We start from the raw sequence: 16,544 nt of genomic DNA on the forward strand, positions 1-16,544 counted from the left end.
TTATAGCCAAATCACTTAGTCATTGTCATGTCCAAGTGTAAACCTCCGTGCTCAAAAGGTGCCTGAGATATTGCCCAGATGAGAAGGAAAATAAATAAGTGATTGATAATGAAAATAAATAAATAATAATGGTAAAATGTAAAATCACTATCTAGAAAATCACTATCTGGTAAATCAAATATAATGGTAAATCACTATCTGTCATGATCTTTCCTGGGAAAACCACATTTCCAAGCTGGCCTCAAAAGCCAGTCGCCGACTAGTTAATCCTCCGTCATGCGAAATCCTGTCTGGGCACTTCTGAGCTCCTCACCACATACAAAGCTTAAATCTGCAGCTCAATAGAATACTGCTCTCCCCTCTGAGCTGGTGCTCCTGCCTCACACCTAGCTTGGCTTCACGCAGTTGAAACCAGAGCTTTCAGAATCATTGGAAGCTCCCACGATGAAGCTGATTCTGAGGGCATTTCTCTCTCTCACCGCAGGCAGGTAGGTGGTCTTTCTGTCTTCCACCGATTCCTATCCGGACTTGCTTCCCCTTGTTCTGTCTGTGCTCTGTACCCCAAATATTCCTGCAGGACGCACAAGATCTGCCAGCAACCCTCTTCTGGTGAAACTGCCAAAATCAAGACTCTCAACCTACCTTCACTCCGTCATTCCTCTTTTCTCCCGCCTCTCGAACAAACTTCCACACTGTCTTCAATCCCTCTCCTCCCTCCAGGTCTTTAAAACAGCTGTTCACCAACATCTCTTATCTTCCCAATCCAAAACCTTGATCTATTCTACCCCCGTTAAAACACCCCATATCCACCTCTTTAAATCCCCAACTTCTGTCCTGAAATTCCTAGAAGTATTCATTTGCTTTATACCGTGTACCCCTCCCTCCTCCCCCAGCCCTTACATGAGCCTCGATGCTGTATACAAAAAAAAACAAAAAAAAAAAACATTTTAAATCAATTGTCTAATATCATACCTAAACCACCACCGTTTCATCTAAATCTGTAACCTTTTGAAAATTAATAAATAAGGTAATTAATCGAATAATTAAATCATTAATCGATTAATTGATTAATCAAAAAATCAAAAATACCCTTTACAGTGAAATTACTTGGTCATTGTCGTGTCCAAATATCAGCTTCCTAACTCAAAAGGTGCCTGAGATATTGCTCAGATGAGAAAGGAAATAAATAAGTACTGAATAAATCGATAATAATTAAGTAATTAATCAATTAATTGATTAATCAAAAAACACATTTTTTTAATTTTTGCCAAAGCACTTGCTCGCTATTGTGCCCAGTTTCAGCTTCCTGGCTCAAAGGATGGCTGAGATATCACCCAGACAAACAAGAAAACAAACAAGTATAGATACATTCATAGTACACCGCCCCCATGCTAAATAAATAAATAACTTCCTCCAACGCGGAATTGCCAGGGTGCCTCAGTCACCCGGAAATACCGCCGTGCAGCTCATAGAGACGGTATTGGGAGGGAGAGGTGTACAATAAATGATTGATTAATTGCGTAATTAAAATCAATAACCAATAATTGTAAAATAATTTCTTAATCAATTGGCTAAAGCATACCTCAACCACCAGTTTTTCATCCGAAGCTGTAACTTAAAAAAAAATTAAATAAGTCATTAATCGGAAAAAAATAATTAATTAATTGTTTAATCAATACATAATTAATCGATTAATTGATTAATCAAGAAATCAAAAATAGGCTTGATAGCCACATCACTTGGTCACTGTCGTGTCCAAATATCAGCTTCCGAGCTCAAAAGGTGCCTGAGATATTGCCCAGATGAGAAAGGAAATAAATAAGTACTGAATAAATCGATAATAATTAAGTAATTAATCAATTAATTGATTCATCAAAAAACAAAAAATACAGTTTTTGCCAAAGTACTTGCTCACTATTGTGCCAAAATGTCAGCTTCCTCGCTCAAAGGATGGCTGAGATATCTCCCGGCCAAACAAACAAGCAAGAAAGAAAGAAAGAAAGAAACTGGAGCGAAAACTGAGTAATCCCTTTCAGCATGCGTTATGTTAGGAAACCACCTTGATTTCATCTTCTTTTTTGTTCTTAAAGGTTTTTTTTGTAACTACTTTATAAACAGATATTTGTTATCTTGAAGTTGTCAAAATTATATTAAGAACCTTGTTAGGTAATAATTATGCCTCAATTTCTCTTACAGGACGAATTGCACGTGCTGTGGGATGTCCCAACCAGCACATCCTGACTGCTGATGATGTTGTGAGTTGCTTACTGGACCTTGGTATTCCAAGTATCTCATTCCGCATCAATGGACAACCGGTTCAGGGAATGTTTGAGAACTTCAATACTGATGGATTGCTCTTCCCTGTTGTCAGCATCTCTGCTGGTGTCAAGTGAGTGAAGCTTCTATTTTTTATGCCTCCGCTACGTTGGCGGCATTATGTTTTCAGGTTGTCCGTCCGGCTGCCGTCCGTCCGTCCATCTGTGATAGGTTTTCGTTACCGCGATAACTTGAGAACGGCAAAGGGATCTTAGTCAAACTTGGTATGTATAATGAGGAAAAGATGAACTGATTAGATTTTGGGGTCATGAGGTCAAAGGCCAAAGGTCAGAGGTCATGTTAGGTAAAAATACTGTTACCACGATAACTTGTGAACCAGTGATGGGATTCTGACCAAAATTGGTACAATTATATATAACTAGGGCGTGCCCGTACGTGGGTGCAAAAAAACATGCGTGCAAACAACAACAACAAAAAAAAACTTTGAAACCACGTGGCAGTAACGACCACAGAACCCCCCCCCCTCTATTTACATGAAATAGTTTGGTCCATTCGCAAAGCCAAAGCGAACGGCTTGCGAGTACGGTAGAACCCCCCCCCCCCCCCTCTATTTACATGAAATGGTTTGGTCCATTCGCAAAGCCAAAGCGAACGGCTTGCGAGTACGGTGACCATAGCTTGGGAACCACTTGTCCGATTAATTTCAAACCTTGAAAAGGCACATCCTCGGGTCCCCAGCAATATACCTGGCAAGTTTCAAGTATATCGGACCGGTAGTTGTCGAGAAACAGCGGTCACAGACAAACACACACACACACACACACACACACACACACAGACACACACACATACACACAGAGATTACTGGAATTATAGATAGATGATGTAAAGATGAATTGATTAGATTTTGGGGTTGAGGTCAAAGGTCAAAGTCTGTAATAGGTCTATAACTTGAGAACAGCTGAAGTGATCTAATTCAAACTTAGTACAGGTATGTATAATGATGTAATGATTAAATGATTCGATTTTTGGGTCATTGGTCAAAGGTCAAAGTCTGTAATAGGCCTAAAACTTGAGAACAGCTTAAGTGATCTAATTCAAACTAGGTACAGGTATGTATAATATTGTAAAGATTAAGTGATTCGATTTTGGTGTCAAAGGTCAAAGGTCAAATATGTAATAGGACTATAATCTGAGAACGGCTGAAGTGATCTAATTCAAAACTTGGTACAGGTATGTATAATGTTGTAAAGATTAAGTGATTAGATTTTTGGGTCAAAGGTCAAATCTGTAATAGGTCTATAACTTGGGATTGGCTGAAGTGATCTAATTCAAACTTGGTACAGGTATGTGTTATATTGTTTGCCGGGGACCGCTGTGCAATACAGCGGCGTCTGAAGATTGACCTGCGGTTCGCTGATTGAACGGCAAATGTGTACGCGCACGTGCAACCATATTAGTCTTACAACATGAAATATGAGGTGTCTTACCAGTGCCTGTGTAGCTGCGTTTGTAATTTCACTTGCAATTTGCCAGATTACAATAGGATGCTCAGCTCATTGAGTCGACTTTGAAACCTGGCTTGGAGTATCGTGCCAAATGATGTACTTCAAATTTAGCACAAAATTATAACGTCATGTGATCCTGCAAACACTGACTTTGTTCTTGGGCAGGGGTCTTGGTTTAATCTACACATTTAAAAAGGAATTCACCAGGTTATATTTTATTTTGGGAAATACCTGCTACTTTGGCTTTTTCTTCTTTTTAATTGTTCAAACGATGTTCTTTCCTTGTTTATCATTTGCACTTGATGTACATATAGCCATTGAACCCCTGAAGATGTAATTCAAACCAATACACAGTTTCCAAAAATGAAAAAGATTGAGTAGTATATAAATATGACATCTTTTCTTACAGTTTAACTGTTTTTTAATATCCACAAAATTGTTGTACTTCCATTTGTCCTTCCTCGTAGAGTGCGGTTCTTGCTTGGTGGTAGACATGGCGATTTCAAGTTTCTTCCACCCATGGGCTATGCTCCTTGCTTTGAAGCTTTGCTTCCTAAAGAACGCATGCACATAGAGCATGTGAAAGAATACAAGGTGAATCGAGGAGAGTTGCTCGACTTGCTGGGCCCCACGGCTACCCTTGACCAGTCTGCGTTTACCCCTATGCCTGTTGATACCAGCCAGGTGAGGCCAGTAGATGATAACCTGCATTTCTCTTTGAGTTTCATAGTATATTTGATTGTGCGTCATTTGATTGTGTTCTCATACTATATATAATATGGGAAGTATTTGTTTGTCTGTTTCTATGTTTGGTTGTTTGACGTCGATGCATTCCTTAACTGCTAGATGGCAACAACATGTCAAAATTCACGTGAATTACATGATTAAAAACATAGGGGCAATACCCCTGGCGCTCACCTAGTAGAATAAACAGTATACTGCACTGACCAAAGGTATTGTTACGGCCCGCGGATAAGGATGTTGGTTTGCCGAGCGGATGGCACCGCGGCCTAACAGTTACCCCGACTAACCCGATTCCCGAACGTTGGCCGGATCGCGCCACAGATATTCAATATGGAAAAGACAAAAGCGACACGGATGTGAAGAAGAAGAAGAAGACGAAAAAAAGGTTGAAAATACTACTAAATTTATTCCTACTATATACAGGCTCAAAATAACCAAGGAAGAAGGAAAGATAAGAAAATAATTTACAGAACATTTTAGACACAGTGCAACCTAGCTTAGACAAACTTAATTAAATACCCAGGACAGAACAAACAAAGACAGACTCACGCGGGGAATGATGATAGGACTGGCGGGAGGTGGATGGCTGGGGGGAGAGGAAAGTCCAAGGGGTCCTGCAGCACGATCGGCGCATTTAGCAGCCGCCGTTCCTTCGCGGCCCTGCTCAAAACCGCCGTCCAGGCCCCAAGCGGCTGTTGAGTGTTGTTGCTGCTGTGGCCGCCGCTGCTGCTGCTGCTGTGGACGTCGCGTGCTTTGCCAGGACTACAACAGGCTTTGTGCTTCCCTGGATGATGATCTCCTTAATGTTCTCTATGTTCTTTTGCTCACATGCCAGCCTCGGACTCTGTTCGGAAAAGCACCAGCTCAGGAACAAACATCGGCCCACTTGATCAGCCGTTGCTGTGTACAAAGCTTCCTTGGGTGATCTCAATGTACTCTCGCAGTTGGTTCTCTCTCTTCTTTCGCAGTACCTTGTGCGCGCGCTTTTATAACGCCTCCGGCGATCAAGCCGCCGGCCTTTAGGACACGCCCATCGGTGTGCTCACCTCGGCCCTGGTTGGTCGCGCGACCCTCTGGCTCCGCCCTTGATGACGACGGGCGGGCACGCCTTTCTTCCCCGAGCCGAGCACATGTTCAATGGTGGTTTTGGAGGGGATGTAATTGGCAATCGAGGCTTGGCCATGATAAAAGGGGAAAGTGAAAGGAAGGGGATCTACTCTTTTTCACTTGGTGCAATGGAGTGTCATCTTAATGGAAGACAAGGCCTTACCCTAATACACATAATAAAGATATAACTATCAACCAGGGGAAAATCTATGATTGGCTGACGTGTATGCTTTATGGACTAATTACGGGAACGCCCTTTGACCTTTATACAACACTGGAGGCAGGAGGGTCCAGAATAAGCAATAATTCATAACAATTTACAATACAATACAACACAATAAAAAAACACAATCCTCATATCCGCAACAGTATTTTAAACCAATTTCAATGGTTGCTAGAAGACAGGGCAGCATGTAGAATCATACTAACACAATCATGAAACTTTAAACAAACATACAAAAAAATACCAATTTTGGGGGGCACCCCCCTCCCCCAACCCCGTATATCTCCTCAGACCCCAATTTTTCTAATGCCATGAACAAACTTTGGTAGAGCACGAGTGGTGAAGGTTGTGGTGAAGTTTCATCGAAATTGCATGTGTAGTTTCTTAGAAGAAAGCAAATACCTATTTGGGGGGGCAACCCTCGTCCCCTAACCCCGTAAACTCCCTTAGACTTTGATTTTCTTAGTGCCGTGAACAAACTTCGGTACATCATGGGGGATGAAGGTTATGGTCAAGTTTCAACGAAATAGTGTGTGTAATTTCAGAGGAAAAAGCAAATTCCTATTTTGGGGGGTCAAACCTGGATCCACTTTGACCCCAGTAAACCCCCTTACACCCTGATTTTTTAAATGCCGTGAACAAACTTTAGTCACAACACAACAAATATAATTTGTGCCAAGTTTGGTCACAATCCCTTCAGCGGTTTCGGAGAAGAAGTTGCAATTATTGATGGACGGACGTACTGACGGACGGACGGACGGACTGATGGACGACAGACAGATGGACGGATTACATGCCATCGCATAAGCTCCCCTGAACTTCGTTCAAGGTGAGCTAAAAATAGCTCCTGAATTACCTGAATTTGAGGCGAAACCCCCCTTTTCAGCCTCTTATTGGGAGCGGATGCGGGTGGGGAGCACAACCCCATGAGACCTTGCTGTCCTGATGCATTGTACTAAATTTGGTCCATATCGGTCAGGTAGATTGTGAGGATAAGATATTTTAGTCCAATGTTAATGGTCCTATGGATGGCTGAACACTGGGACCCACTCTGAGGTTATTTCAGAGAAATACTCCAAAATAACCTACAAAACGGTCATTTGAATATATAGTCACGTGAAAAAGTAAGTACACCCCATATAAAGTTTTGACCTTTTCAACATATTTCAACATACAGCTATTTGATCTTCATTTCAACAATATTGATAGATAAAGGTGATATAATATAACAAATATCATGAAACATTTACATTTGGTAGTCCATTGTATAATTTAAATAAACATAAATGCAAATTTCGCATGTGGAAAAAGTAAGTACACCCCTACATTTATCACTACTTCAAATACCTAATTTTAGAATCAGGTGCACCAGCTCAGGTGCAAATGATTAGAACATAGTTAGAGAGGATCTTGGAGGAACCTGTCTTATTTAAACCTCAGACATTTAGTTTGGTTTGCTCTTTGCTGTTGAAGTGTGCGGCGTCACCATGCCGAGATCAAAAGAGCTCTCTGAGGCCTTCAGAAAGAAGGTTATAGATACCTACGAGTCTGGGAAGGGATTTAAAAAGATCTCCAAACAATTTGAAATCAATCATTCGACTGTCCGGAAGATCATCTACAAGTGGAGAAGATTCCAAACAACTGCCAACTTGTCCAGGCGAGGCCGCCCCAGCAAGTTTAGCCCAAGAGCAGACCGCAAGATGCTTAAAGAAGTCTCTAAGAACCCCAGAATGTCATTACGGGACCTACAGGTAGCTCTTGCCACTGTTGATGTCAAAGTGCACGAATCTACCATTAGAAAGAGGCTGCACAAATTTGATATACATGGGAGGTGTGCCAGAAGGAAAACTTTGCTGTCCAGAAAGAACATCAGGGCAAGACTAAAGTTTGCCAATGAACACCTAGGCAAAGACCAGCACCTTTGGAAAAATGTACTCTGGACAGATGAGTCAAAGGTAGAGCTATTTGGCCACTGTACAAGAAGACATGTTTGGCGAAAACCAAAGGCAGCATTTGACCACAAGTACCTGATACCAACTGTAAAGCATGGTGGTGGAAATATTATGGTTTGGGGCAGCTTTGCTGCATCAGGGCCTGGGCAGCTCACCATCATAGAATCCACTATGAATTCTTCATTGTACTAGAGGGTGCTTGAGGATAATGTGAGGCCATCTGTCGGGTAGTTGAAGCTCAACCGAAGGTGGACCTTGCAACATGACAATGACCCTAAACATATCAGTAAATCCACCAAGGAATGGCTGAAAAGAAAGAAATGGAGGGTTCTGGAATGGTCAAGTCAAAGCCCGGATCTAAATCCCATCGAGATGTGGGGGGATTTGAAACGAGCTGTGCATGCAAGAAACCCCTCAAACATCGCACAGCTGAAAGAATTCTGCATGGAGGAGTGGGAAAAAATTTCTCCCAGTCGATGTCAGAGACTAACGCCTACTTGACGTTAAGAAACCTACTACCTATTTGACCTACTTGATGTTGACCTACTTGACCTACTTGAGGTTGTTTCTGCCAAAGGGGGCAATACCACCTATTAGAGCCAAGGGTGTACTTACTTTTTCCACATGCGAAATTTGCATTTATGTTTATTTAAATTATACAATGGACTACAAAATGTAAATGTTTCATGATATTTGTTATATTATATCACCTTTATCTATCAATATTGCTGAAATGAATATCAAATAGCTGTATGTTGAAATATGTTGAAAAAGTCAAAACTTTACATGGGGTGTACTTACTTTTTCACGTGACTGTATATATATATATATATATATATATATATATATATATATATATATATATATATATATATATATATATATATATATATATATATATACGTATATATATATATATATATATATATATATATATATATATATATATATATATATATATATATATATTGTTACAGATCGCGGTTTAGATGTTATGATGACCGAGCGGTGGTGTATGACCGCGACCTAACAGGATCCCTGACTCACCCGATTCACCCAGAACTTTGGCCGTATCGCACCGTAGCTGCTCAATGAGGGGAAAAGACGAAAACGACGCAATGCAAGAGGAAAAGGAATCAAACGAGAAGACGTACAGACGAGTAATGGGGTTTATTATTTACACACACAAGCAGAAAGGAGCAATCAAGTTTATTTACAACACATAAGACGCAGGTGACACAGTGCAAATTTTAGCTTACCTACAGACTTAATTAAATACCCAGGGACAGAACAAACAAAACAAACTCACGTATACAAGAAGGGTGGAAAGGCAGGAGGTGGATGGTTGGAGGGAGAGGGAGGTCCAAGGGGGTCCCGCAGCACCACCGGCGCGTTTAGCAGCCGCCGTTCCTCTTCGGCCCTACTCCAAACCGCCGTTCAGGCCCCCTTTGGCTGTTGGGTGCTCTTGCTGCTGCGGCCTCCGTCCGCTGCGTTCCCAGGACTTGTCTGGTCCAAACCCTCAACTCTTTCTTGTTTCTCTCACTCCTCACCACCGACTCCGCACCGCAACCAACTGACCACCGACTCCTTACCAACGCAACCGACTCAGACCAACTCAGACCAACTACTTGCGACCAACTCCTTGTGCATCCCTGACCAACTCCTCGCCTTTCTGTCTTCTGCTCTCCTCTGTCAAAACGCATCTCCTCCTGGACACGCCCTGCCTTGGGTTATATAGGCCCCCGCCCCTCAACCTTTTCGAACCTCCCCGATCGCTCTTCCTCCGCCCTCTCTAGCCAAACCCCTGGCTCATGGTTGGTCGAGTGGGGCTGGCTCACTCCTCCCCTCTATGACGAGGTGGAGACACGCCTTTCTTCCCCGACTCGAGCCTCGTGGTCAATGGCGGTTATTGGAGGGGAGGTAATATGGGCAATCGAGGCTCGGCAATGACGAGAGGGGATGTAATATGGAAATGGAGGTTTTGGGGATGGGAAGGAAAGGGAATCTATTCTCTTTCACTGGTGCAATGGAGTATTTCAATTAATGGAAGACACAGCCTTACACTAATACACATAATAAGGGTATAACTGTCAAAAAAGATATATCGTGTCCTGCATGTATGTTTTATGGACTAACTACGGGAACGCCCTTTGACCTTTATACAACCACAAACGGAGGGAGGAGGGGTGATATTTTACAACAACCTTTTACAACAACCTTTTACAACAACCTTTTACAACAACGTTTTACCACAACAATAAAAAAAAAAAAACATTCTCATATCCACAACACTGCACCCTCCTCCCCTTAGGCACGTCCCGGGCCTATAACTTTTACCTTAGTGTGGCACGTAGGTGTAGTTCCCTCTACTTTTAACCTGACCCTGAGTGCGACAGTTTTAAAACATAATAAATGTGTCCCGCTGCTCCATTGCACCCTGCCTAACAGACTTACGCCCACAGTTAACCGAATTGCGGAATGGTCTTCAAACTACACACTGACGGTGGGAAGCATTATTTACAATTGACGCTATTTTTATTTACAAAACTAACCCAGGACCTGTAATTGTTCTTTCTGGGGGGGAGACAGTCTGCTCTGCATCGACGCACCATGAACGCACCCAAAAACGCACCAAAGCACCCTCAAGCACCAATCGGTGCAGTCATCACTGTTCAACAATGTTCAATAAAAATAAAATCAACAACCCCTAACCCTGCAGGTGGTCTCTTGCTCTTCGGCTCCCTCTGCTGGTTATTATTATTTCTTCCAGTTGTTGTCATTCTTTTGCTTTGCTTACTGGCGGCCTATTTTCAATAAAGTGTGCCCAATGTGTCCTTTTTATTTGCTTTATTTATGGCCCACAGGGCCGACTATGTGTGGTTCACCTGTGGGGCATCGGTGCCCTGTGGCCAAGGTCCGCCAGCAAGATTTCGGGCCCTCATGGCCGGTTCCAGCAGAGGGGCCATGCCCCAACCCATGGGGTCCATAAGTGGTGCTCGGCCACAGACATGTGGTCCATAATGTGGTGCATCGATGCAGACAGCTGGTTCTGGGAATTTCGGGCGCACAATGGCCGACCCACGCACGCTCCCCTCGGCACCCAGTGGCGCACAGGTCATGTGGGAGACAAAAGGGGAAAGACAATTGAGCGAGGGGTAAGGTCACAAGGGTACACATCAATAAGGCAATGCAAGGCGAAATGCGTACGGAGGGCGAAGTGAGAAAGCTCGTCCCTACAGTACATCACCCCCCTGTCACCTACCCTACCCTTGCCCTTACCCCATATGTACAAAAATCTACACATTTACAAATTCGTCACTACTGTCACGTCTTCCCCATATTTCCCCTATACCAAATTCGTCTCCACAATCCCTGTACTGCAAAATTTGCCATCACCAAATTCATCATCAATCCTCATAAGGAGGCAGAGATGGAATTACGCACAATGTCACACCCACGTCATGATGCGTCTCACAATCCAAACATTTGCACAGTAAAAATAATAAGACATGGCATGGTGCGGAGTACCTGTCACCTCAGGTGAGTGGATGCAGATGGTGCGAGGAGATCCTTCATCCTAACTATCCTCTAAATGATTCTCACACACTTTACACTACCCGGGGGGGTCTCTCCCTGCCAATCCATTGGCCAACTTACACTATGGGTTCTAAAAACCAATTCCCATTGACCAAACTATGGTGCTTTTCAATTTGGGGTCTCACTCCCCCGATTCATCTCCCGGTGCCCTCGCACAATTTCTGGGCCGCGACGTGTAACTCTCCCAGCAGGTCTACCCACCTGCACACCCCCACCACTGCAGTTGCCTCCGAGCTTACCTGCTCCCTGCCCTAACCTAACTACCTGGGGAAGGCCCTCTGGCGCTCTCCCCACTCGGTGCCCTCTCTGGCACTGGGCTACCCGGGTCCGTCCTCCGGATCCTCGGGCCCCATTGACACTAACGGCTCCCAGAGCCCACCTGCGGCCTCACCTGGCCGACATCCTCACAGTGGTGGAGTGCCCAAACCAACTACACACACTAACAGGCTACACGCCCAGCCATTTCCACAACACTAATGCACCCATCCAAATACCATTCTGTCACCCGCACCACAGATGCCAATATCCAACCACAATTTACCTGTACCCTCTACCTAACACTTACACTACCCGCCCCGGGTATCCGTGATGGGGGTCCACTCTTCCCCCATTCACACCTTCGCACCATCCACTCCACTCCACAATTTCCACCATTCTCACTCCACGACCATCCATTCCAATACTCCATACCATTTATTCCATACACCTGTCCTTCATTCATCTGTCGTTGCACACCTGTGCAATCATACCTGGTGCCACCTGCACCCTCCTCCTCTTCCTGGACCAGTTGGTCAACACAACACACATCACCATCACTCACTCATACACTGCTCCACACACCTGTTCAGTTGCACACCTGTGCAATCACACCTGTTCAATCCTCACACACACGGCATCATCTCAGCTAACTACTCCCCTCTGAAACTTGCGCTTCCCAGTCGTCCCTTTAAACTATTGCGCTCCCTCGTCATTATCATCCATACTAATCTACCTGCGTCCCCACTACAGGTATCAGTCACTAACTAAACTTAACGTCACCTAATGTCATCTTCGCTAGATCCCTACAATATAACCTAACCCACCCGGGCTAGTTTTCACTGCCATACACCCCATAAGCTATTGCGCATTTGCCCCACTGTGAGGGATGGTGGATTTGCCATCCCACCACATCGGGGGTCTCTCACTATCAATTTTGCACATCAAATTTCAACAAATCAAAAATTTGCCAATCACTACTCATCATCTGCCAATCATTACTGCCAATCCTTTGCCAATCATCAAATTTTGTTTTTCTAATTTCGGGGCCAAAACACTATCCTCATCACCCGTCTACTTATTAGATCCTCTCGGTGCGCCGTGACATCATTAAACTCGGTTCGTAAAGCCAAGCAATGAATTCGGGTGGTTTGGTCGCCTGCAGGTTGAATCCGTCCGGCTTTCGGTTCAAGGGAGGTGGTTTGGTTGGACCGAGGCTCCACGCACCATCTCGGCGCGGCACCTTGCGGTCCCGGGCCCGATGGCTCAATCTCCCTTGGTCGGAACCCCGTCCCCACGAGGGGGCACCGTTCCGCTTCCTCCCACTCGCCCTCGAACCGGACCGGTCGCCTCGCCCGACAAAGCCCGGACTCGACCGTGCGGGGCGGGGCCAAGCCCGAATCGGCAACGACGCTTCGAAGAGAAGCGACGCAGCATCGATCCGCGCCGGGCCTGGCATCCAACAAAGCGCACCGCACCCTGAGTGCTCGCATCGGCTATCCGTCGTCCTAAACGCTGCCCCGTTCAACGTCGATGCTTTGCTCGCATGCCCACATGCACACGCGACCCTTTTGACACTCACAAAGCCCGGAGTTCCAACGCCTCCAGTGCATCCCCCACACTCAGTCCATTCCACCAACGCACTCCCTGTTACACACCACACCTCTCGCGCACACCTCGGTCCACACCTCTCCTCCGTTACGTCCTCCGTAACACTCACCATGGGCGTGCACTCTTGCATCCACCCACTACCGCGCTCCGATGTGCTCCCTCGCACCCGCGCCACGACCAACTCAGGTGTGCTTCCTCGCACACGTTCCACCACCACCTTGTCCTTACTCTCCGTGTCACACTCACCCTCGCACGTACACTCCGTATCGCTCTCACTCCTTGTGTCACACTCCGTACACCCCGACGTGCATTCTCGCTCGCACTCGGAATCACTCCCACACTTTATAACACGTTCACTCTTTGACGCACACTTTTTCCTCACACGCGTGCCATTTTTACTCACACGGGACCCTTCACCAACGCCCGGGTGCTTCCTCGATCCCAAGCGCGCGAAAATTCTTTTGTCGCTAAACATCCTCCTGCAAAATCTACCCGCACAATATACAGCACGACTCACCTGGGGGATCCTTTTCTCCACGCGAACCTGCAAACTTCCATTCGGGTTAAGCACAGCATCGTGATGTGAGCAGGGACTTTGTACATAATCCATTTCTCCCTGCAATTCCCGGGCTACCTCCGTCATCTCTTCAATTTTAATTCCCAGCACTGCTTTTTCTTTATTAACCTCGGCGACCGTTGGCTTTAATAAAACACCCTCTACCTCAGCGGTCGCCGGCTTTTCCAAACCCCGTGTCGCGATTTCTACCCCCGTCATTGTACCCGTGCTTTCCTCCGCTTCGCTCAACCAGCGCTTTTCGACCCGCTTTACCTCGTCGTGCACCCGTGGGACCCTTTCGCCCAACTTGCGGTCTCTGTCCCTCTGCTCCTCCCTTGCTTCATATGCGACTCTGTCCCTCGCCAGTCCCTCATTTACTTCTTTGGCCCGGTCATTTATTCCCTCCAATTTTCCCCGATCACACCTTGTTTTGTCTATCATGGCATCCATTTTTGCATTCATCTGGATTAGCAATAGTTTAATGCTCACCCAGTCTTGCACAGGGACCCCGGCTTGTAGCAACCAAAGGTTCGAATCCACCGGCGGCGCTGCTACGGTCGCGGGCGCCGTAGTCATGTGCGAGGCGCCATTTTGCGCGCCTGATACCCCCTCAACCACATTGCCAATGTTATCCTCCTCTCTTTCATCCAAATACATTTCCCCGAGGTCCTGGGTCGATTCTACCCCGTCTATCTCTAGCTCACCCACCGGCATCCCGTCGCCTTGACCAGCCATGGCGCGATTTCAAAATTCGGGTTTTGTAAAACAAAACAAATTTCGGCCGCTCCAAATTTTGACCAAATTTTTTTTTTTCTCTATTCGTTTAAAAAAAAAATTTGGTCGGGCCTCGAATCCCACTCCTGACACCAATTGTTACAGATCGCGATTTAGATGTTATGATGACCGAGCGGTGGTGTATGACCGCGACCTAACAGGATCCCTGACTCACCCGATTCACCCAGAACTTTGGCCGTATCGCACCGTAGCTGCTCAATGAGGGGAAAAGACGAAAACGACGCAATGCAAGAGGAAAAGGAATCAAACGAGAAGACGTACAGACGAGTAATGGGGTTTATTATTTACACACACAAGCAGAAAGGAGCAATCAAGTTTATTTACAACACATAAGACGCAGGTGACACAGTGCAAATTTTAGCTTACCTACAGACTTAATTAAATACCCAGGGACAGAACAAACAAAACAAACTCACGTATACAAGAAGGGTGGAAAGGCAGGAGGTGGATGGTTGGAGGGAGAGGGAGGTCCAAGGGGGTCCCGCAGCACCACCGGCGCGTTTAGCAGCCGCCGTTCCTCTTCGGCCCTGCTCCAAACCGCCGTTCAGGCCCCCTTTGGCTGTTGGGTGCTCTTGCTGCTGCGGCCTCCGTCCGCTGCGTTCCCAGGACTTGTCTGGTCCAAACCCTCAACTCTTTCTTGTTTCTCTCACTCCTCACCACCGACTCCGCACCGCAACCAACTGACCACCGACTCCTTACCAACGCAACCGACTCAGACCAACTCAGACCAACTCCTTGCGACCAACTCCTTGTGCATCCCTGACCAACTCCTCGCCTTTCTGTCTTCTGCTCTCCTCTGTCAAAACGCATCTCCTCCTGGACACGCCCTGCCTTGGGTTATATAGGCCCCCGCCCCTCAACCTTTTCGAACCTCCCCGATCGCTCTTCCTCCGCCCTCTCTAGCCAAACCCCTGGCTCATGGTTGGTCGAGTGGGGCTGGCTCACTCCTCCCCTCTATGACGAGGTGGAGACACGCCTTTCTTCCCCGACTCGAGCCTCGTGGTCAATGGCGGTTATTGGAGGGGAGGTAATATGGGCAATCGAGGCTCGGCAATGACGAGAGGGGATGTAATATGGAAATGGAGGTTTTGGGGATGGGAAGGAAAGGGAATCTATTCTCTTTCACTGGTGCAATGGAGTATTTCAATTAATGGAAGACACAGCCTTACACTAATACACATAATAAGGGTATAACTGTCAAAAAAGATATATCGTGTCCTGCATGTATGTTTTATGGACTAACTACGGGAACGGCCTTTGACCTTTATACAACCACAAACGGAGGGAGGAGGGGTGATATTTTACAACAACCTTTTACAACAACCTTTTACAACAACCTTTTACAACAACGTTTTACCACAACAATAAAATAAAAAAAACATTCTCATATCCACAACAATATATATATATATATATATATATATATATATGTATATATATATATATATATATAATTATTATTAGTGTGTGTGTATGTGTGGAGGGGTGTGTGTGTGTGTGTGTGTGTGTGTGTGTGTGTGTGTGTGTGCATGTTAGGGGTGGGGGGGGGGGGGGAGTGTTTTGTGTTGTGTTGTGGGGGGTGGGGGAGTGTTGTGTTGTGTTTGGGGGGTGGGGGAGTGTTGTGTTGTGTTGTGTTGTGGGGGGGTGGGGTTGTGTTGTGTTGTGTTGTGGGGGGTGGGGGAGTGTTGTGTTGTGTTGTGTTGTGTTGTGTTGTGGGGTGTGGGGGAGTGTTGTGTTGTGTTGTGTTGTGTTATGGGGGGTGGGGGAGTGTTGTGTTGTGGGGTTGTATCAAAAGTGGGGTTGTATCAAAAGTGGGGTTGTATCAAAAGTTGGGTTGTATCAAAAGTGGGGTTGTATCAAAAGTGGGGTTGTATCAAAAGTGGGGTTGTATCAAAAGTGGGTGCGAGTAAACCGGTCAT

At 45.6% G+C, this 16,544-nt stretch overlaps 1 protein-coding gene across 1 annotated transcript in view; it reads left to right on the forward strand.

Moving 5' to 3' along the window:
• Nucleotides 1–16,544, forward strand: part of LOC137435793 (ryanodine receptor 2-like) — a 633,328-nt gene that overhangs the window by 72,708 nt on the left and 544,076 nt on the right. Inside the window, exons 21-22 of the mRNA XM_078785085.1 lie at nucleotides 2,197–2,389; nucleotides 4,253–4,469. Coding sequence (XP_078641211.1) covers nucleotides 2,197–2,389; nucleotides 4,253–4,469 — 410 coding nt within the window. The remainder of the gene's footprint in view (nucleotides 1–2,196; nucleotides 2,390–4,252; nucleotides 4,470–16,544) is intronic.

Source organism: Myxine glutinosa, chromosome 9, assembly GCF_964187855.1.
Source record: "Myxine glutinosa chromosome 9, kmMyxGlut1.1, whole genome shotgun sequence".
NCBI classification, from domain to species: Eukaryota; Metazoa; Chordata; class Myxini; order Myxiniformes; family Myxinidae; genus Myxine; species Myxine glutinosa.